At 47.9% G+C, this 21,357-nt stretch overlaps 1 protein-coding gene across 1 annotated transcript in view; it reads right to left on the bottom strand.

Annotated features, from left to right (window-relative positions):
• Positions 1–798: 798 nt before the first annotated feature.
• The window catches only part of LOC149347637 (uncharacterized), a 46,722-nt gene continuing 26,163 nt past the window's right edge, over positions 799–21,357 (bottom strand). Inside the window, exons 10-15 of the mRNA XM_089587239.1 lie at positions 17,478–17,522; positions 16,267–16,373; positions 15,581–15,668; positions 12,052–12,150; positions 4,088–4,151; positions 799–1,100 (exon numbers count right to left, since the gene is read on the bottom strand). Of these exons, the coding sequence (XP_089443365.1) occupies positions 12,093–12,150; positions 15,581–15,668; positions 16,267–16,373; positions 17,478–17,522 (298 nt within the window). The 3' untranslated portion in view covers positions 799–1,100; positions 4,088–4,151; positions 12,052–12,092. The remainder of the gene's footprint in view (positions 1,101–4,087; positions 4,152–12,051; positions 12,151–15,580; positions 15,669–16,266; positions 16,374–17,477; positions 17,523–21,357) is intronic.

Here is a 21,357-nt window from a genome sequence, read left to right as displayed (position 1 = left end):
GTTACGCTGGGACGACCGCGACGAGACGAGTTGGGGCTCTGTCTCTCTCCGTCTGGAGTGGCGTCACAGCGGAGGTCACGTCTAAAGGTAAAACGTGGTTACACCGCCGGGACGACGCTGAAGGGCTCAAACTGCGAGCCGTATTGCTTTCGCAATTATAAATAAACCCGAGTAGGAAATTGGTCGAGTTGGGGAATCGAACCAGGGTCTTGGGAGTGCGAGACGAGCACGCTAACCACTCCGCCATGCCAGCTCGATGGTTTGGAATCAACAAAGGCTCGTCTATTGAATTCGGTGTCTTCATTCACTCCCATCTTCCTCCCCTCCGGTTACGGCGAGGTTCACGGGTCCACCGATATGCAAGACAGATACATTTCTTTTCCTCAAAAACCAACTTACCGACGAGCAAAGGTGTACAGCCGAACGGGCGATGGCGTTCTGTGGACTCCCTGACAGGGTTGCAAGACAGTGTCGCGTTCCACTCAAAGGCGAAGCTTAACGTCTTACTCACACATCAGTGACACAAGCAGCAACACCGTGCTTAAGACTTTCGCCTCACCGTACTTTAGGTCAGCAATTCCCGAGTAACCATGCATTGCTATGCTATGGTGTGATGGACTCACCATAGCACCTGCAAGAATAGCAAAGGAAGCAAGCATTTCACCTCAGTAACTGCACCAGCTGATGCCTGCCACCAACAACAGGCAAATAATCACTACAACAAACTTAAAGTACACAGAGTACTTTTGCCCATATATGCCACAACTGCAGAAATTTGAACACATCACAATATTTCTTGATATAACATGTTTATTTCACTTGAGAATTCAGAATCATCCTTCAGTGGTGAACGGCTATGGTTGCCCCCACCTCCCCTACAGCCGCCGCCACCGCCTCTTTGGAAACCGCCACCTCAGCTGCCACGTTCAGAGCCAAAGGCACACTTCTCTTCATGCCGCTTTCTGCGGGCATCGAAACGTTCAGCCATTAAATAAAGTTCTAGAGGAACTTCTTCGTTTGCCTCTTCCAAGATGCGGATTAGCTCGTGAGCCTGTCTCCAGTTTTCCCGAGTAACCAGTGTGGTGGACTCACCACGGTGCCTGCAAGAATGGCAAAGGAAGCAAGCATTTAACCTCAGTAACTACACCAGCTGTGGCCTGACATCAACAACAGGCAAAAAATCAGTACAACAAACTTGCAATAGACCTCCACTACGGCATCTCTTTCTTCTTTCACTCCCACCTTCCGCCCTTCCCTTACGGCGCGGTTCAGGTGTCCACCGGGATATGCGAGACGTATACTGCGCCTTTCGTTACTTCAAAAACCAGTTTACTGAAGCCAATTTAGTGAAGCCGTAGGTTAGCAGCCGCGGTGGCTCTGTGGTTAAGGCGCTCGTCTACCGAGCCGGAGTACCCAGGTTCGAACCCGACCGCTGCGGCCGTGTTTCGATGGAGGCGGAACGCAAAAGGAGCCCGTGTGCTATGCTATGCGTGCACGTTGAAGATCTCCAGGTGGTCGAATTATTCGGGACACCTCAACTACAGCGCCTGTTTCTCTTTCACTCCCACCTTCCTCACTTCCCTTATGGCGCTGTTCAGGTGTGCACCGATATATGTGGGACAGATACTGCTCATTTCCTTTCCTCAAAAACCAATTTACAAATTTACCAAGCCATAGGTACCCGTCGTTCATTGCATTCATTGGCGCTGGCGTTGGCAGTGTTTTGCACTGCGATGATGCATAACTGGCTCCCTTGGTCAGTGGACACCTGAATTGTGCTTATAGGTACGTACGTGGGGTGATGAGAGAAAGATGTGGCCTGCATGAGTCAGCGCTGGAAACTTGTGGCAGACACGCCGTAGAGGAACATATCTCTATGGACACGCGGCACTGCTGCAATAGGCCGCAGCATTCGGGTGAGCAAACTCTCGCGATCAACCATTAACTGCCACCTGCGAGGGTGGCAGCGTCAGTGCGCTGCCTATCCTGTGTCTGGAGCGCACTAAACACTACAGACGCCAAGCCATGCCGCCGCGGTGGCCCAGTGGTTATGGTGCTCGGCTGCTGACCCGAAAGACGCGGGTTCGAATCCGGCCGCGGCGGTTGAATTTCTTTGGTGGAGAAATTCTAGAGGCCCGTGTACTGTGCGGTGTCAGTGCACGTTAAAGAACCCCAGGTGGTCGAAATTTCCGGTGCCCTCCACTACGGCGTCTCTCATAGCCTTAGTCGCTTTGGGACGTTAAACCCCATAAACCAAACCAAACCAGACGCCAAGCCGCTTTGTTGTTTTTTTTAATTTATTAATATTCTCAGGGTGGGAACATTACAGAGGGGAGTGGGTTAATGCAACGACATCGATAAACACAGCAAAAGTTTGGTTTGGTTTGACGACATCGATAAACACAGCAAAAGTTTGGTTTGGTTTGGTTTATGGGGTTTAACGTCCCAAAGCAACTAAGGCTATGAGAGACGCCGTAGTGGAGGGCTCCGGAACTTTCGACCACCTGGGGTTCTTTAACGTGCTCTGACATCGCACAGTACACGAGCCTCTAGAATTTCTCCTGCAAAGAAATTCAGCCGCCGCGGCCGGGATCGAACCCGCGTCTTTCGGATCAGCAACCGAGCACCATAACCACTGAGCTACCGCGGCGGCACAAAATGTTCACAAAATAAATAACAAATAACGTGAATGACTGGATTCTAAGGGTAACAGTGTTATGTATGCGGGCATTCCAAAAACCAAAAATTAGCTGGGGTTCAACTACTCCTGAACCTGGTTAGAGAGGAAAAGCTAAGGGGAATCCGACAACTGAGCGCATTGAGAGCGTTCCAGACACTGGATAGGCAGCGCACCCACCCTGCCACCCTAACAGGTGGCAGTTCCCAACTAACCAGTGTACATTCATCGGGCGTCCGAAGTATGTCCTTCACTGGATATACAGATATCTGTGGGAGATCCTCCGATGTCCAACGGCTCTCACACGGACCTCTGATGGAGGTAAAAATATTATTATTCAGACCGCCGACAAACATCTTTTCCGGATATCCGCCGGCAGATCTTTTTAAGATATTTGCGCGTGATGCCTTCTCCACAGTCCTGAGGGAGGCCAGTACGACAACCACGAATTAGTACATCTCGCAGGGCCCATGAGCCTAATAAAACCCGGCAGAGTGTCTGAAATCGGGCACACGCATGCATTGCCGTATGTCATATACATGAATATAAAGCAATAAACTACCAAAATGTGAAAACTTATCACATTCAAGGTGATATTATTATGCCATAAAGGGCGTCTTCAGTCTTCACGAGAAATTCTTCAAGCTGTCCATACAGCTGGTACATGCAGCAGGAAGGATACCGTACAGACAATAGATGAATTTGAAGCCAAACTGAAAACTTTTTCTGCAGAAAACAGTCCACGCTAAGTAAGCTCAGAATATGTCATTAAAGCAAGGGGATTTGACAGACCACGTTCACTTCCATGCAGTGATTGCACTGTGCCAAGCAAGCTAATTATCTGTAGCTGCTAGAGCAAGATTACTTCTTTAACAGCTGGTAAGTCGTAAGCAATGAAGGCAGGAATATTTTTAAAATGCACTCTACTTTGCTTCTCCGAAATACATTGCAAATGAAACGTACTACTGCAAAGGGCTTTATACGAGTTCATGAGAAATGCGTTTACAGAGAAAGACACCACAACTACTCCCACAGGCAGTCGCATCCATACTGACGGCCTAAAAGATTGCAGTGTGAAAGTAGGGATCCTTACCAGACAGCTGCAAGCTACACAAGGCACTCTCAGAAAAAGGTTTGAGGGATGTGAATTTCCAGAAAAATATTTATCTTTAGATTGTCTCGCGAGGCAGCCAGCTGACAATTGTTCAATAAGATCGAGTATTTATATCCCTTCATGATTTTAGGCTTTTGATTAACTCGCTTTAGCTAACAGCGCAAAGATAAATTTTTCCGACCAACTCTCACCCCGCAAATTTCTATCCATCACTGTACAAGTACACTGCGTGCACAGAGCGAAGAAAAAAGGCACCCATTATGGGTACGGGGAAATTGCACAGAGTTCAAACTTACCTGAAGGCTACTGCTGTATGCTGAGGTATTATATAGCTGCTAGCTTAGGTCGGCCACAGCCACACTGCATGGGCAAGAAAATAAAGTATGAGAGAAACTTATAATGCACTTTGTCTACAATGCAGCAACACTACCACTTTTGAAACTATACTGCCCATAGGGTTCACTGATGAATCACATATCAGGGCACCAACAGCATATTTGATGATCCACAGCTCCACGGGAGTAAGAGAGATCTGCTCACAATCCAGGAACATATAGCTCTAGGGGTGCCATATATGGTCCTGCGTTATGGCCGAGCATTAAGATCAGCGGGCATAAACATGTTTGACAAAGCTATACCAACGCACTGCATGATCTCATTGCAGTCAGTGGTTGGGAGATAAGTGAAAAATGTGTGACTGTAGTTTGCAAATCTAGCCAAACACTTAAGCTTTCGTAAAAAATGCTACTACACAGTGCAAAGTACTGTGCAGTAGATGGTTGGAGACTTCCATTCGGCAAGCCTAATAAAAAAGTTGATCAGCTACCTACGCTTTCTATGATGTGGCAAAATTTAGCCACTAATACGTATGACACCGGAGCTTTTTCGCGAGAACTTCATGTGCAAAAGAAGTTATTTTCGTGTGCGATTGTTTCACATCACATTTGTAGCACAGCCAAGCAACCACATAACACACGAACTGCACACGTCAGTAAAAGTAAAGGACGAAAGGAGCCCCACGAGGCGAAAAACGAGACGATCGTGCCGGAAGTGTTGACTGAATGATTGGATTGACTTTTAGGCCTGTCACTCTGCCGCGGTCCACGGTAGGAGTTTAGCCGGTTCTGTTTTCATTGAAGGTTGCATGCATAGCTACATGCCCGGTTACCTCGAAGAAATGCTGGCGGAGAAAAGGACAATAATTATGAGCACTGGCGTCAGAAAGACACAGTTAGTTTAATTCATTCAGGTTCTTTCACATCTATACCATATTCGAGTGATGTTAATAAAATCTGAGTATTAAACTAGTTTCTGGTAGAAATGTGATTGCGTGAATTGTCTTTTACGAAGTCGACTTTTTCATTTTTTTGTGTGTGAGGAAAAACATATATATGCATTGTCATAAGTTCACATCCCTAGAAGGATATATATTGATACTCCTGAGACATCTGCCTGCAGATGTCCGCCAGCTATCCAGTAACAAATGTCCCTCGTACATACTCAGACTCTCCGATGCGTATATCCGGATAGGGACATCTGTGGTGATGCCCTACGGACATCCCAGTCTGGTACTGGAGATTTTGAACTTACTCGGACCTACCACGTATATCCGTGGTTGCCTTGGTTGGTTGACCGCGTGAGTTTGCTCACCCTAGCGCTGCGGCCCATTGCAGCAGTGCCGCGCATGCCAGAACATTACCAGCGCTAACGCATGCAGCCCCCATCTCTCACTCATCAACCCACGTACGTGTAAGCGCGACTCAGGCGTCCAAAAACCAAGGGAGACAGTTATGCGCAATTTCCTTAAAATCACCAGAGTGTAAAACGCTTGCAACGCCAAGGTCAATGAACCCTTAATGTCCCCTAGAGCGTTTAACCTTACATGTACAGGACAAACCGATTGCTATAGCACTGCAGGAAACCGGGCGAAATCAGGTGAGAATGGCTGGATACCAAAGCGTCTGTAGCAATAGGGGTAAAAAATGAAGAGTGGCCAAGGTGGTCGAAAGGAATATAGCAACCCGAGAGCATGACATGAACACAAGGAACATAGAAGCGCGGTAATAATAAAAATGATTACGGGACGCAAGAGAGCAAAAAGCATATTTCAGCTCAAAATCTACAGCAACCCGAAGCAGAAGAACAAATTTGGAACGTTATTTAGAAAAGTCATCAGACTGGCCGGGAGGAGCCCGTAGTGATCGTGGGGGACTTTAATGCGGCACACCAGGACTGGTGGTACGCGAGGCAATATCTGAAGGGCAGACGTCTTCTTGAGGAGTCCCAAAACCTCGGACTAACCTTGAATACCAACCCGTGTGCGCCCACTAGAGTAGGTAGCCGTGTAAGCAGAGACACCGCTCCGGACTTCACTTTCAGTAAGAATGCAGGCAGAGTAGAATGGGCAAACATTAGGGAAAATCTGGGCGGTGACCACTTCATCGTGCCACGAAACTGGGAGAAGGAGACAAGCTGCGGAAACTCAAGGAGGCGAGAATCGTGGAGTGGGACAGATTCCGGGCGATTCGCAGAAGCCACAAAGCTAAGGCAATTGGCGAGATAGGAGACTGGGCAAAACAACTGAGGGAAGATGCCAGGGACGTGGAAGCGGTAGCCGAAAGGGAAGATGCACAGGAGATAATGAACAGCGAGCTAATGAGCATGTGGAAGGAGAAGGAAAGGCTCGAGAAGAGACTCAAGTCTCAAAAATGGAACAGAAACTTTTTCGCTAGGCAGGTACACCAAGGAAATGGAAACGTACGCGAAAAACAAAACAAGCAAAATTAGTACGGCAGGTGCGACGAGATGGAAAGAGGCATGAGCCTAGCAAAGACGTGGAATATACTGAGGCATCTCCTCGACCCGGGCAAATCCAAACAGGCAGCGAGCGTTAACCAGGTGGAAGTGAGACACGTTTTCCAGGGGGCGAAAAAACAGCTGTTGAACACGCTCAGGGACATTTAGATAGGGGACTCGACTGAAGTACGACCGCCAGAATATGGATGAGCAGAAAATAAAGAGCTAGATGCGGACATTACGGTAGCGGAGATCAGAGCAGCTATCGCTGGGATAAAGACTCTCTCGGCATCTGGCCCGGATAAATTATCAAATGCCATGCTCAGGAACCTAGATGACTCGATAGAGGCGATTGGGCGATACATGAACAAAGTATGGAAAGAAGGTAAATTTCCGGAAGACTGGAAGCGAGCAGAGGCAGTGGCTGTTCTCATCCCCAAGCCGGGGAAGGAACCCAAATTGGAAAACCTAAGACAAATCTGGTTAATGTTGAGCGTGGGGAAACTGACGGAGCACGTAGTGTAAACGAAGTTAACGGATGCATGGAAAATGGAAACCTGTGGCCGCACAAGATGGTGGGTTTTAGACCTATGCTCAGCATACAGGATGTAATGCTCAGACTCAAATATGATATCATAGAAAAGAAAGGATTAAATGCCAACGTGATCCGAGGTCTTGACCTCACGAAGGCCTTCGACAACGTCCGACAAGGGGCGGTGCTCAGAGGTCTGGAGGAGGTAAACGTGGGCAAGAGAACATACGAGTACATCAAGGACTTTCTCCGAGGGAGGAAGGCGGTGATTAAATTCCAAGATACGCAGACCCCATGCATAAGGCTGGGCATGAAAGGTACCCCGCAAGGGGCCGTACTGTCCCCCTTCCTGTTTAACATAGCGATGAAAGGTCACCTGGCTATGCTGAATAAAATCCCAGATCTAAAATTCAGCATGTACGCGGACGACATAAACATGCAGTTGAATAGCGGAAGCGACGCGGGAATTGAGTGAAGTCTTCAAAGGGTAGCAGACGTTGTGGTGAAGTAGGCGGCCGAAAGAGGCCTGGCGCGCTCACCGCAGAAGTCAAGAGCTCTTTGTGTATAATAGCGACGGCAGGAACAAGAAAGAAGTAGACATTAAAGTAGTGGTGGGAGGCCTGGAAGTGCCCAGGGTTGAAGAAATGAGGACCCTAGGCATAGGTAGGAAAGACTTTTATTGCTCTAGAAAGGTGCTAGTAGCAGACGAGAAAGAAGAGGTCCATCTTCCTTCTTCTCACAGGGTCGGTGCCCCTATTCCAGGGCACCGCTGAGCTTCGCTGCTCGTTGGGCGTGCTGGATCAGACCTTGTTGGCAACCCAGATCGCCGCTGGAGAGCCGGCTCTCCCACTGTTCTGCACTCGGATCTTTGCGAAAGTTGTCGTTTTTACTGCATTCCCACGTGATGTGGTACAACGATGGTTTGCTGCCACACCACAGGCAAGTGTCCCGATATTGTGTCGGGTAAATCTTGCTAAGGATATGCAGGTTTGGGAATCTCCCTGTCTGCAACCTTCGCCAATACACTGCCTCTAGTTGATTTAGATCAGGATGAGGCGGCGGATAGCGGATCCGTACCCCCTTATAGTAGTTGAGAATGTCTGAGTACGTAGGGCTGACTCGGTCGGGTAGATCGTCCGATTGGGAGGAAGCTCGGCTCGTATACCCTCGAGCTACCTCGTCGGCGCGTTCGTTCCCCGCTATGTGGGTGTGTCCTGGCACCGAGTAAATGCTATGTGTGACTTTTGGTGGGGTCGCGCTCTGGAGGAGCCGGAGCGCGGCGCGACCTATGCGGCCGTTCATGTAGTTACGGCACGCTTCTCTCGAATCTGTAAGGATGGTAAGGGACATGCTGCTTCGATAACCGGCTACCGCCGCTAGAGCTACAGCCAGCTCCTCCCCTTCGGTTACCGTGCAATCCCTCACTGAGGCGCTAGCTAATTCCTTTAAGTTCGAATCAATAACTACCGCCACTGTGCTGTTATGTGAGCTTCCTGTATACGGAGCCGCGTCCGTGTATACCGTTGTGGATTTTGTAGCTAGATTTTGTTGTACATACCTCGCCCGGGCTGCCCTACGGGCCGCATGCAAGTTGGGGTCCATGTTCCGGGGAAGGGAGCGAACCTTTAGCGTCTGGCGAATTGCGTCCGGTATGCTCGCAGTACGATTCTCGAATTCCGCCGTTCGGCCTAGCCCCAGTCGCCTAAGGAGCGAGCATGTTTATAAACCCTAGGCATGTTTATAAACAAGAAAGGCGACGACACCAACACCGTAAAGAAATGAGCCACATATGCAGACCAAGTGGTAGGCATATTCTGGAGAGTAGCGGTGAAAGGGAGAGGTATAAAAAAAAGGAATCTTCTGAGAATGTCGCAGGCGTACTGATAAGTCGGATCGGCTACGCGACGCTGTTCCTAAACGTGAGCAAGGCAGAAATAAAGAAGGTAGACAGAATATTAAGGATATGCGCCATGCGAGCTCTGGGACTCCCCATATGCACGTCGGTCGAGCGGCTTGAGAAAATGGAGGTACACAAGAGATGAGTTGAGCTGGCAGAGGGGGTGAAAATATCCCAATTAGCATGGCTCGGCGAGTCTGAAATGGGCAGGACAAAACACGAATCGGTAGGAATCCAGCCAGAAAGTAGCCCGTACAAGATGATAAACACCTCGGCAGAAATCAGTCAAGATATGCGTCCCACCTATGCCGTGGAACATGCACAACGAGTATAACATGAAAGGCGAGAACATAGGGCTAAGGCCTACGAGAGGAAGATGAGGGAGCGACCAGGAGACCTGGTCGCTTATGTAGACGCGTCCCTGCGGACAGCACGGGGCGGCTGTATCCGCGGCGGTCGACGGGGCAGGAGTACCAACGGTAGCGGCTTCGAGCCACACGAGAGATGCCAACGTGGCGGAAGAGTTGGCGATAGCGCTTGCTTGCGTCGGTAGCAAGGCACCGACGATTTTAAGTGACAGCGAAAATGCAGTGAGGAACTTCGCGAAAGGAAGAATCTCGGAAGAGGCAAAACGCGTCCTCGAGGCGACGCCATAGAACGTAACCTAGAGATAATATGGATTCCAGCGCACGAGTCTATGGCAGGAAATGAGGCTGCACACGAGCTTGCCCGAGCTCTCTATCACCGGGCAGCCGTAGAGCAGCCCTCTCGCATAGACATGAAAGGTAGCTTGATTTGGTACCACGAAATCACGGAAAATCATAAGCTGAGCAGGAGGGACCAACCGTTACCTCAGAAACGAGGAGACAATTGCGTGGAGTAGATTACAAGGGGAAATCATATAAGCCCCTTCTGGGTGCTGGCAGCCCGGGCGCCGAACAAAATATAGAAAATGGAGAAGCCTGGTAGACCTTGCTGCGGAGTGAGGACCCCGCTCAACAGTGACAAGCCATCCGCCTGGCGGCTGAGGCCGTGAAACGATGTATCTTCACCAGATCTTAGTTTGTGAGGCTCCTCAGTAGGGCTCCATTAGGCCTGCGTGCCGGGGGCTCCAAAAAGGAGTTTCATTTCGGCGGAAATAAGTTTTTATGATGATGGTGACGAGCGTTCCGGGTGGTGTCATACGATTTCTCGTTGCATATAGCTTATATGTGGTAGTCAAGCTGAAGGCGAGTTTGCGACACGGATTTGAACCAACGACATATGCAGTTTCAATAGTATGCCTTCCTAGTCTCATTACCTCTTCCCAAGGGCCACTGATCAGTGGTCTGGACATTTTAGACAAAGAGGCCCAGTGCATGGATGAGGCTTCGAAGACTACCTCTACCAAATTAGTACTAGAGCCATGCGCGTCCCGAAAAGCTGTAAAAATTCAAATCAAAGCCCGTTGGCTGTTTCCTTCGAGAAGAAACATCCTCATCGTCTACTCTGCCTCCCAAGCCGTCAAGCTGAGGTATTCTTGAAAAATGTCACGAAGACATTCCATTGGTGCGTCGCTTTGACTGACAGGCGACGGGTGGCCGCAGCCGGTTCCTCGCGTTGTCTGCTCGTTGGGCACGCGCCTTCCGTTGCGCCTTCCATTTTCGCACACGTTTGGATGCGCACATATCCAACTGGAGTCGAACCACGATCCGGCACCGATTGCCAGAAGATTATGCCTCGAGTCATGTCTGGCTGCAACGCATCGGCCTCCTTCAATGAGGGTGGGGCGAGGAAGGTCAAAGAAAAAAAAGCGGGGCGAAACACGGTAAGGAGACCCAAGGACTAAAACAGAGATGGTATTTTGACGTACCCCCCCCCCCCCCCCCCCGCCTACTTCATGAAATATCCCGGGTACCAATAAGCAAGACAACAATTCTTTTCAAAGAGGGACCATGACAGACATGTGAGGTACTGTATCAGACACCATGCCTCCGCTAACACATGTGGAGGAAGGGCGATTTCCCTTGTGGAGCCTACTCGGCGAGGCACGAGAGGGAAAAATCTCCGGGAGGGGACAGAAGGAGAAGGAGACGGCGAAGTAACTCGATTGCGATAGCTGTGTCTACGCTATTAATGAGTCTTTTCAAAAAATACTTTCGGCCGCGCCTTCCACAGACGATGTTTCGCTACCAGAGAGGTAGAAAATATTTTCGACCACAGTGTGGTCAGCGGCCCTTTAAGGCACGTTTAAGTCTCCAAAACAGCGATGCAACCGTGTGTCGTACAGCGTTCCAGGTGGTGTGTGTGTCTGTCCTTCCACATTTCTCTGCTGAATTTTGTTGCGTTAGCTCTCCTTCTCTCTTTCCAAGCCTCCCAGTTGTGCTGATTCCACGGATAGAATGCAAGATGGCGGCCTCCATAGCAACGACATGTCGTTAGAGCGTTAAGATCGACTTGTTGCATTTCGGGTCTCAGCTTTATGAGTTATAACGCAAATCGTTACCGAGTGGCAGCCATGGTTACCGAGATGGTCACATTAGGGTATAAAATGGGCACCTCAATTCGAAACGCAACTATGTCGATCCTGTATGTGTGTCCCTACATGGCAGGCGTTAAAGTCGGGCCATTTAGCCCCTACATTCGTGTAAAATTCGTCGGCCAATCGCCTACTGCAGAATATTCCGGATGGCGTCATAAGAGTCACCTTTTTGTGCAACACTAGCTTACTTGATAAGTAAGATCCTAGCTCACAGCAGAGATGCCAACAGGCGACCTATGTACCTCCAGTTCTACGTCTTTATGAATATTCATATCAACATCGCAGCTAAATCGTTTGTCGCAGTGTGTTTGGGGTAGTCGCACAAGATTTACGATTTCGCGTTCCGGACAGCATAAACTTGCTAATTGAGTTGTAGCCTTGGGCACCCCGGAGATTCGAACTAGCGACCTATGATTTATGTGTTAACGATGGACATTCGATCGTTGCCTCAGCGTCGGCTCATTTTTTTTAAGGACTGAATTTGCCTAAATGCAAGAAAGCCCTTTGCACTTACAGCAGCACTACGAAGAGGTGGTGCCAGTCACCTCGAGCAGTTCAGGTCAAACAAGGCGACGTAAGGTACCCCCCACACATCCAAGGCTCCATTGGCTGCCTGCGAACACAACAGGTAAATGTATATCGCATTAAACGACGCAGAAAACCCCTCCTTCAAGCCCTGCTTAATTTCGTGCGTTTGAGTTAAAAATGTAGCACGATATTACTAAACGCCATTGATTTCAATTCTTGCAACTTTTCTGATCAGTGTTCTTATCCACCGCTTACAAGCCGCGGGAGCGTCACTTGAAGTCAAAGCAACAAAGCCGCTTGCTTATTAGGCGAGCTATCCCATTTAGGAACGGCGGAACAATTACTCCATCTCAAACGTTACTGAATACAGTGGCCAATTAGAGCCCGCCGCAAAGCAACTGAACAATGAAAGAAAAGTCATAGATTACTACTGCGCAGTTTCTCTTCTTTTAATGCGAAAGCATTACTAGCCCATGTCTGTGGCTTTCTGTCATCAAAACCGTGTCCGCAGCGATTGTGGGAAGGAGGCAGAAGAGGGGTGGTTTCGGTGATGCTTGGGGAGAAGTCTGCCAGAAGGCTTGGAGAGGAGGATTCACCCTGCCAAACAAAATCTCTTCCCCAGCATCGTTAGGTGTGATTAAGAGGGACTACCGCCACAAACATGGATGGAGTTTTAAAATGCTTGCTTTCGTGCCCACCCTACAAAGCATGACGAATGTTTTTATTCAGCTGTTCCATAAAGCGTAATAGGCGGGAAGTATTAAAACAGGAAAAAAAATTACCGAAGACACTGGTTCTAAAGTGTGCTGGAGAAAGCCTTTTGATCAACCTACTGCATATACCACGACGTACATGGCGCCCCATTGGAATGGCCAGAGTGTTCGCGTATCCCATTGAACTACCCAAAGGTGCTTGTTGTAAACGAGGGACTCTATGGCCCGCTTCAGAGCCATGCGTCTCACTCACTCGACTGCAAGGAGATGTCTGGCGAAGGAGCGGCGGTGCAGATGCCACCGCCGACTCACGCGCGCTCGTTCTACCGTTACTGTGTGACGTCACGCTTGCTATGCACAGCTGCGCCCCCCACCGGTGCGCCGGCTCATAAGGAGGTGAGAAGGTTGCGACGCTGCGCGGAGGAGAGGCCACAGTTGGCACGATTCCAGCCCACGGACGTACACAGCGAGTATGAGCCATTAAAGGATTTCGCCTTAAAAATGGGTGGCTGCTGGTTCCATACTTTCGCTGAGCAGCATGATCGATGTGCATTTTTTGATATTCGCATCGAATGGTGCTATGTAAACACCTATATGCTATGCCGCTAAAAATGAGCTAGCTGCAAGACAGCATCCTTGTGCCACTGAAAATTTCTGCGCTCCCTCGTTGATGCAAAGAACATTGTACACTCAAAGTTCGTGCAGCCTGGGTGCTCTGTATTCGAACTCATTAACTGACTGTACAACGGAATCCTCACCAGGTTCACTCCGGGCGCGTTGCAAGACATTCGTAACGAGCTCGACAGTACATAGAGCACTAGCGGCGCTTTCTCAGAATGTGGGGCGCGCGGAAGTGAAATTTTCTTGTTTTTGATTAATTTAGCCGCCTTAATATCGTAAATTCGGCGCTCTGTTTTTAAGCTTGCGGGGGAACGCAGATGATACTTCTTAATAAAGTGAGCTAAGTAAACGCACTTGCAGTATTTCTGGTGACCAATTTAGCCACGAGCGATAAAACTTTTTTCAGAATTCTTAGCGTCTCATGCGCATCTTTGACGCAGGAAAATATTCCATTACCCCTGGAGTATCAGTTTGCTGGTATATTGAGTTGCAATTTCTAGCAGTAGTTTCACTTCACAGTAGCATCTCAAACATTCTTCGAAATAAATTTTTAATATTGGGAAATTGTAAAGTACTGGTACAAAAATATTGAAGATAATGGTCTATTTTTCCAATATGTAGCAAAAAAATCCTTTTTATAGCGTTTCCATTGCCCGCATGAAGCAGTTAAAACTGCCATAGTAAACCAAAGGAGAAAGCTTCTGACAATAGGAAAAACGTCAATGACAAAAATATTCAAGCCTGCGCATGGTAGATAAGCAGAGATATTGATTGTCACAAAGAAATCTTATATAAAAAACTGCGCTCATAAACTTTTCTCATTAAAAATTGCTTTTGTCCAAAATATCTTGGTATGATTCTGCAAACGCGTGCAAAATATAAACCACTCGTATGTTGCGTTGTCAAACTAAGAAAATGGTTTCGTGACGGCCTGGATATATTGAATTACTAGGGAAAGTGTTTCTTTTGAATCAAGGTAACAAGTCATCAACAGTTAAATAGCTAGAGAAGAACACTCGACGATAAAGGTAATAGCACAGCAAGAAAATGAAAAAACTGTGTGAAAGGCTTTTTCTATTTAGCAATCTTAGAAAGGGTTCAGCGGCTCGCCTCGCGCTCTCATTCAAAACAAGCGCATTGCAAAATTTTTCCGCTGTAGCTCGTATTGTAGCGTTTAAACCTATGCTCGGAAATGTCCTGGCATGCAAATGATCATGTTAACCAGGTCATTCCTTACCCTTATTAGTGATAAGCAATTGTTTAAGCACGACCAGGAATGTGCTTGCACTTTTCCACGCGCTCTTTACTCGGTGAAGCCATTTTTATGTTGGCCGCCGCGGTGGCTCTATGGTTATGGCGCTCGGCTGCTGATCCGAAAGACGCGGGTTCTATCCTGGCCGGGGCGGTCGAATTTCGATGGAGGGGAAATTCTAGAAGCCAGTGTACTGGGCAATGTCAGTGCACGTAAAAGAGCCCCAGGTGGTCGAAATTTCCGGAGCCCTTCACTACGGCGCCTCTCGTAGCCTGAGTCGCTTTGGTATGTTAAAGCCCATAAACCAACCAACCAGTGTAAGGATATCGCTCCACAGGGCGGATGCCGTCGGTCACCTTTTCATGCGCAGTCTTCTCTTGTTAGTGCTAGCCGGGGTAGTTTAACGTTACTCTTTCGGTAGCTGAGCTTTTTATACGACCCACACTCTTGGTAGAGCGCTGTGCACGTAATCTATCCAGACTGCCTGGTTTTAACCGGGTCTATCCCAAAGCTCCACGGGTAATCGACAAAAGATTGGAAATGGATAATTTCACTCAGGTCCTGTGCAGGGCCGGCATTTGCCAATACATTTCCGATACTGGGTCGATTAGCTGTGCAGCTGGGGATGGCGGTCGCAGTTCCCCGAGAACAAACTCAAAGACAGGATTCCTGCAGCCTTTTAACACCAGTGTGCTCAGAAGCGGACTCCCTAAATGGAATGCAACGCTTGCTGTCGTTTTAAGTCTTTCGTTTTGAATAACTTTTCCTGCGCAAGCATACCATAATACCAATGTGAGATCGCAAAACACGTCGGGGAACAATGAAGGTGTAGTGGTGGCGCCTAAAAAAGCTATATATCGTTTTTTTGTCCTTTATACTCCTGCAAACGTGACCATCGGAAGTTAAGTGCTCTTGGCTCTCCGTCTCACCTGCGGCGCGTCTTTGGATGGGTGTCGATTCCCAGCCGAGCAGATCGCACCCACGTGAGAATTGCACCATGCCGATTGCCAGCCTGCACTGTGTTAAAACAAAAGACAAAACATGTAATCCGCCTGACACGAAACCTGCTCCACACTGCAAAGATATCGCGCCCTCATGAAAACGGAGACCCCTCCAACAGCTTTCCCCCTGGACATATTGACAGCTACCGCGTGGGATGAAGGTGCACTGAAGGCGATTTTGAGTTCCTCTTTTTATCGTAGCAACTCGGTATACCCAAGCTGCACAGGTAATTGCCCTAATATTGGAAATGACAGGTTTCGTATGCTCTTTGGTATAAACGGCCTTTGCCAATACATTCTCAATTGGCTGTACTTCTGGAGATGGCGGCCACAGTGGAAATTGAACAAACTCAAAGGCATGATTCCTGCATCCTATTAACATCAGTGTGCTCGGAAGTGGACTCCCTAAACCGAATGCAACGCTTGTTGTAGGATTCCTTTTCCTGCGCAAGCATATCTTAATACCCATCTGAGTTCGCCAAACTCCTTTGGGCAACAACGAAAGTGTAGTGGTGGCGTCTTAAAACGGTATGTACATTCTTTGTTTGGTCATTTACACTCCTGGAAACGAGACCATCGGACGCCTTCAAAATGCTGTCGGCTGCCCGTCTCACCTGCGGCACGTCCTTTGATGCCTGTCGGCAGGTAGAGGATGTTCCAACTCCCAGCAGAGCAGGCCGCACCCACGTGACAAGTGTTCTGTGCCGGCTGCAAGCTTGTGCTGCGTTAAAATAAAGAAAAAAAAACCTTTTAATCCGAGGGCGGCAAAACGTGCTCAACTATGCGAAGATATCACGCCCTCAAGAAAATAGAGACCGTTCGGATAGCCCTCTGGAGATATTGTGATATTCACAGGTACCGCGTGAGACTTGAAACGGCACTAAAGACGATATTGAGTTCTCTCTTTTTTATCGCAGCAACTCGATATATCGAAGAAGCGCAGGTAATCGGCCGAACGTCGGAAATTGAGGGTCCCGCTGTGATGATCCTTTCTATAATCGGCTTTTGCAAATACGCTTCCAATATTGGGCCGATTAGCTGTGCTGCTCGGTTACACAATCCGTGCATTCGCTGAAACATCGAGTTATTACACTGAGTGGCCGATTTTACTCTTAAATTGGATTAAGCGCCACGGATTCCCCAATTATTATTTTTAACTCTCCTCGGACAGCAGGAATAGGAGTGCCTTTCAGCCAATCACGTGGGGGCTTTCTGCTCTGCCGTTGGCAGAGTAATACGTAGAGCTGTGTTCAAAAAACTGCCTGTCTCTAGTCGGACTATGTTTGGGCGAAGCACACAACTGTGCGCATAACCCCTGCCGCAGCACACGAGTTCAGAACACAGCCCGCGTATTTCGTGTTTGTTATTTGGGTAATATGTTCTGTGAACCGCCAATGGATAGCAGTTTTATCAATCTATTACTTTAGTCGTGCGTTAACAGAGTAATAAAAATTACGTTGGCTGTGTTTCCTTACAACACAATTTTGCATGGCTATTGCAGAGTGCTGAGACTGATTCTCTCGAAATCAAATCCACGCGTATTTTATCTTTATGAAGATCATTTGCGGCTGTGGCTGAAACTAATGACACACAGGAACGCCCAAGAAACACAATAAAAGCGGAAAAAAATTTTTCAGAACGCTCTTTAAAGAACACCTTTAATATATACATGGATGCAATAAGGCAACGACAACCGCGTACTTTTCACTTCATAGCATCATTAGGTTGGGATCACACACTGCTTTGAGAATGGCAATATACGGGGAGCAATTCTAAAACCGGACAATCATTGATTAGTTATTATTGATCACTATCATATACGTACCCTTGTGACCGACGGATGGTGAGCCTGACGGGAGACAGCAGCTGGCTGCAGTGAGCAATGACATCGAGGTTAGTGGTGATAGAGATGACAAAGTAAAAGCGAATGCTTCCGTTTAATATTCAAATGGTGTTGTGCCAGCTGTCCTGTTTACTTTTGTACAGTTCTTTGAGTCACTTCTGTTCGCAAGTTAGACAAACTTCATTTGAAGAAAAGTAGAAGCACAGTAATATACCCACTCATGTAACATACGGTACTTGGGCGTTCACATTTCTACAGCAGCCTATGACACCCAAATCAATTTTAGAGACAGCCCCCGTCACAACTGACAGACGCTCTTCTGTCTTAGGTTCCCATAATTCGAAAGCACTTCGAAGGTCAGAGACAGCTCCTTGAGAGATCAGCCAGTCACCTCCCTCTAATCTCTCTCTTTGCACCGGTCAAATGGGTAAACCCAAGACACCATAAATACAGCCTGCTTAATTGTAATTTGGGTCAAATAAATAAACTCAAAGCACCCGCGTGGTAGATCTGCCACACATAGTCCGTAGATTGATCATTATATCTCGCTATACCTGCGTGAAGGCTCAGCATCATCTGTGTTCAGCACGAAAGTTCAGTTCAGTTTGACGGTCGCACTGTGTCCAGGGAAATTCTTGCACTTTTCATCTTACGGCTGGTATTTGTGACGACATGACTTGCAAATGCGACCTAGTTTCGCGTTCTGAAGTGTCCAGGGCCCTGGTTAGGTGGGGATTATTAGTTGCGACGATAATACAATGACTGTGTAAAGGGCACACAGTCACTTTCCTGATGGTTATCTATAAACTATGGCTAAAGTTAACCAGTTAACACTGGTAAAGAAAGTAGTTGTATATCAGCTAAAAGAAGGAGTAAAGACAAAGTAGAATACATACCAAAACCGTGAATCAAGGTTACCCCAGAAGAAAGCTAAATTTTTGACCTATCAAATTTGTTGGAGACAGAGGCTCAGAACCAAGAGGATGTTCCCCATTAGCTATGATTTCAGCTCAAAGCATTGGAAGGTGCGAAACAAAAAGCGCGCAATTGTGCAACCTGCGCAATAACTTTCCGATGAGAACTGTGTGATCTGGCTGACCAGCCCCGACCGGGAGGCTCAGTGATGCCGCTGTACAGGGCGCAGCGAACGCCAACGCCCATGGCCTCTTGGACTACGGACTCTGCCCGCTTTGGGCGAAGACTCTCGCGGGCTCATTTGGGCAATAAAGTTTATTGCTACTACAAAGGCTAAGCAGTCACACCTAAGCAACCAAGAGTATATCAACCACAGCGGCTACAGAAAACCAGCAAGAGCCCATCATTCCTCAACCACAGGATTCGGTGGACACTGCGAATGTTTCAGCGCTGGAGAGGGCTGTAACGAGAGAGCAGTGAACAGCTTAAAAAAATCAAAAGTGCTAACGAGAGCAACTACCCCACGCTGTAGGAAGCCTCTAAACCCGCAGCATTGCCCAACCAGAGGCTCCAACTGCGCACGCGCAGGTGCACCTTCTCAGACTGCTCAGTGGCTCTGTGGACGTAACTCTCCATCGCGATGAAATAGAAAGGGGAGCGCAAACAGCCAAGGCAACCATGCCCCCAGCACGTGGCTAAAAATAAACTTTCCTTGTCTTGAGCTCATCAGAGTGGACTGAAAGCTGCAATTTATGTTGTAAATTTTGTTAATAACCTAAAGGTTTCAGTTGCTCGTCACTGGTTCAGATTCCGGAACTCAACCTGCGTCTTCATCTACTGGATTGTGCAACCGTCCAAGAACTCTCCTCTCAAGGCAACGTATCCCTCATTATCGTATCTGGCCACGTCGACAAGTAGCACAGTGCGGGAGTGCAGGAGCAAGGTCGAGATGACCATGGGCCCTGCTTAGAACCCAGAGGAGGACGGAAGTGGACGGCCCTTCAGCAGATTGTACGAAAAGTACAATAGAAGGGAAATGAAGAAAGTTCCTGCAAAGATTCAAGACAATGCACCATGAACACACCAGGACAAGGCCAACGAGGCCAGAGACTGCTAGAGAGATGGGTCTTGTAGTGCACGTCCCACAGGACGAGCTGATTATTTGACGGTCCAAGACAGATCTAACTACAAACGCCTCCTACAAACGCCTCCTCGAGCAGAGGTTGTGACGCTCTCGTTAGGTAAACAAAAACCCTAGCAAGCATCACTAATCCAGGCCTCCCACAGCGTTTAGAGCTCAGCTGTCAAGCTGAATTCCTTTCCTAGAACTGAAATAGAATGAAGGAAAGTGTGCGTAACATAAAACAAGGGAAAATATTTTTGGTTTCGCAACTTCTGTGGTCGGAAAGAGATCCCGTTTACTATGCGCTAGTGATCATACGTTCCATTGGGTGTATACGCAAAAGCTGCACAAAGTTTTTTGACATCACCATGACTGCCGGTAACTTAAGGCGCTTTTCACGAGGTGTAACTTGTTGCGTACTTTGTGACACCATGCAGCCGATGGTTTATATTAAAATTTTCTATGCAGTAACACGAAACCTTTTAGCATATGCTTTCTTCCGTAAGTGTGCCTTGAAGAGCTTGTGTGGAGCTCATTTGCAAGCTTGTTGCACTTGACTCTACCAGATGTCCTTGGGTAGTGAATCGATGTAGTGCACGCCGTGACTGCTATCAAGGGTTTGGCAGCACATGTCCTGAAAAGCATTTCGGAAGGCCACGCAAACGCGGAAACGCGCGCAGGAACGCAGCAGCAAAGAGTTCGGCAATACCCCTCACCTGCCAAACCTCCCTCTCGAGACCAGTCAGGCCGGTGTGTCGACGCCGCGAAGACTGGTTGCTGTGGCACCCACGTGACGAAGGCACACTCGAAGCTGGAGGCAGGTTTGGCTACATCACCGCGCACTTCTGCAGTTTGAAGAAAAAATTCGCTGTGGCTTAGCTTAGCCCAGTAATTGCGAAAGCAATATCCGTACTTACGCCATGGTACAGCTGGTGGTGGTGCTTGTGGTTAGACTTGTGGTGATGCATCGGTTATACAATCCAATCCAATCCACGCCAATCCAATCCAATTTACTCCAATGCAATCCAATCCACTCCTATCCAATCCAGTCCAATACAATCCAATATAATATAATATAATCTCATGTAATCTAATGTTATCGAATCCAATCCAATCCAGTCCAGTCGAATCCAGTGCACTCCAATCTAATCTAATCCAATCTAATGCAATCAAGGTCAAATGAAGGTCAATGGTGGTCAACGCCGCGGCACGATGGTGGCCACCGGCGCGGCACGGCAAAGACGTGAAAGTGCAAGTAGTATTGCTTTCGCAAAGGTCAATGGTGGTCACCGCCGCGGCACGATGCTGGTTACCGCCGCGGCACGATGGTGGTTACCGCCGCGGCAAGGCAAAGGCGTGAAAGTGCCAGTAGTATCGCTTTCGGAATAAAACAGAGTGAGGTATGCCCTGTAACTGTAATTAGGCTTCAAAATTAAGAGGTGAAAACTGAAGGTGGTACAGGCCTACGCGCCAACATTCAGCGCTGCCACGGAACACCATCGCCCGTTCGGCGCGGCACCTTGCCCATTCGAAAAATTGCTCTTAGTCTCTAGGAGGCCTCTTAAAACGCATTCTTCAATAATAATTGATTCAACTAATTGATTAATTACACACATACTTTTCTTAATTACCAAGCTAAAAACTTGGCCGTTCATTGTGACCCTTTTTACACCTTTGAACCCGTTTTTTTTTCAATTTATTATTTATTATTTTTTAATTAATCAATTATGCAATCAGAACAGTTCTGTATCTCGTCATCGTCTATCACACACCAATTAATCGTCAACACTAGAATCACAAATTACCAAGATACTTTTTCTTTTT

This window comes from Amblyomma mixtum, chromosome 4, assembly GCF_055824585.1.
Source record: "Amblyomma mixtum isolate Tamu chromosome 4, ASM5582458v1, whole genome shotgun sequence".
Taxonomy (NCBI): Eukaryota; Metazoa; Arthropoda; class Arachnida; order Ixodida; family Ixodidae; genus Amblyomma; species Amblyomma mixtum.
Note: the sequence above shows the minus strand (reverse complement) of the source record. Positions and strands in the feature narration are given on the sequence as shown.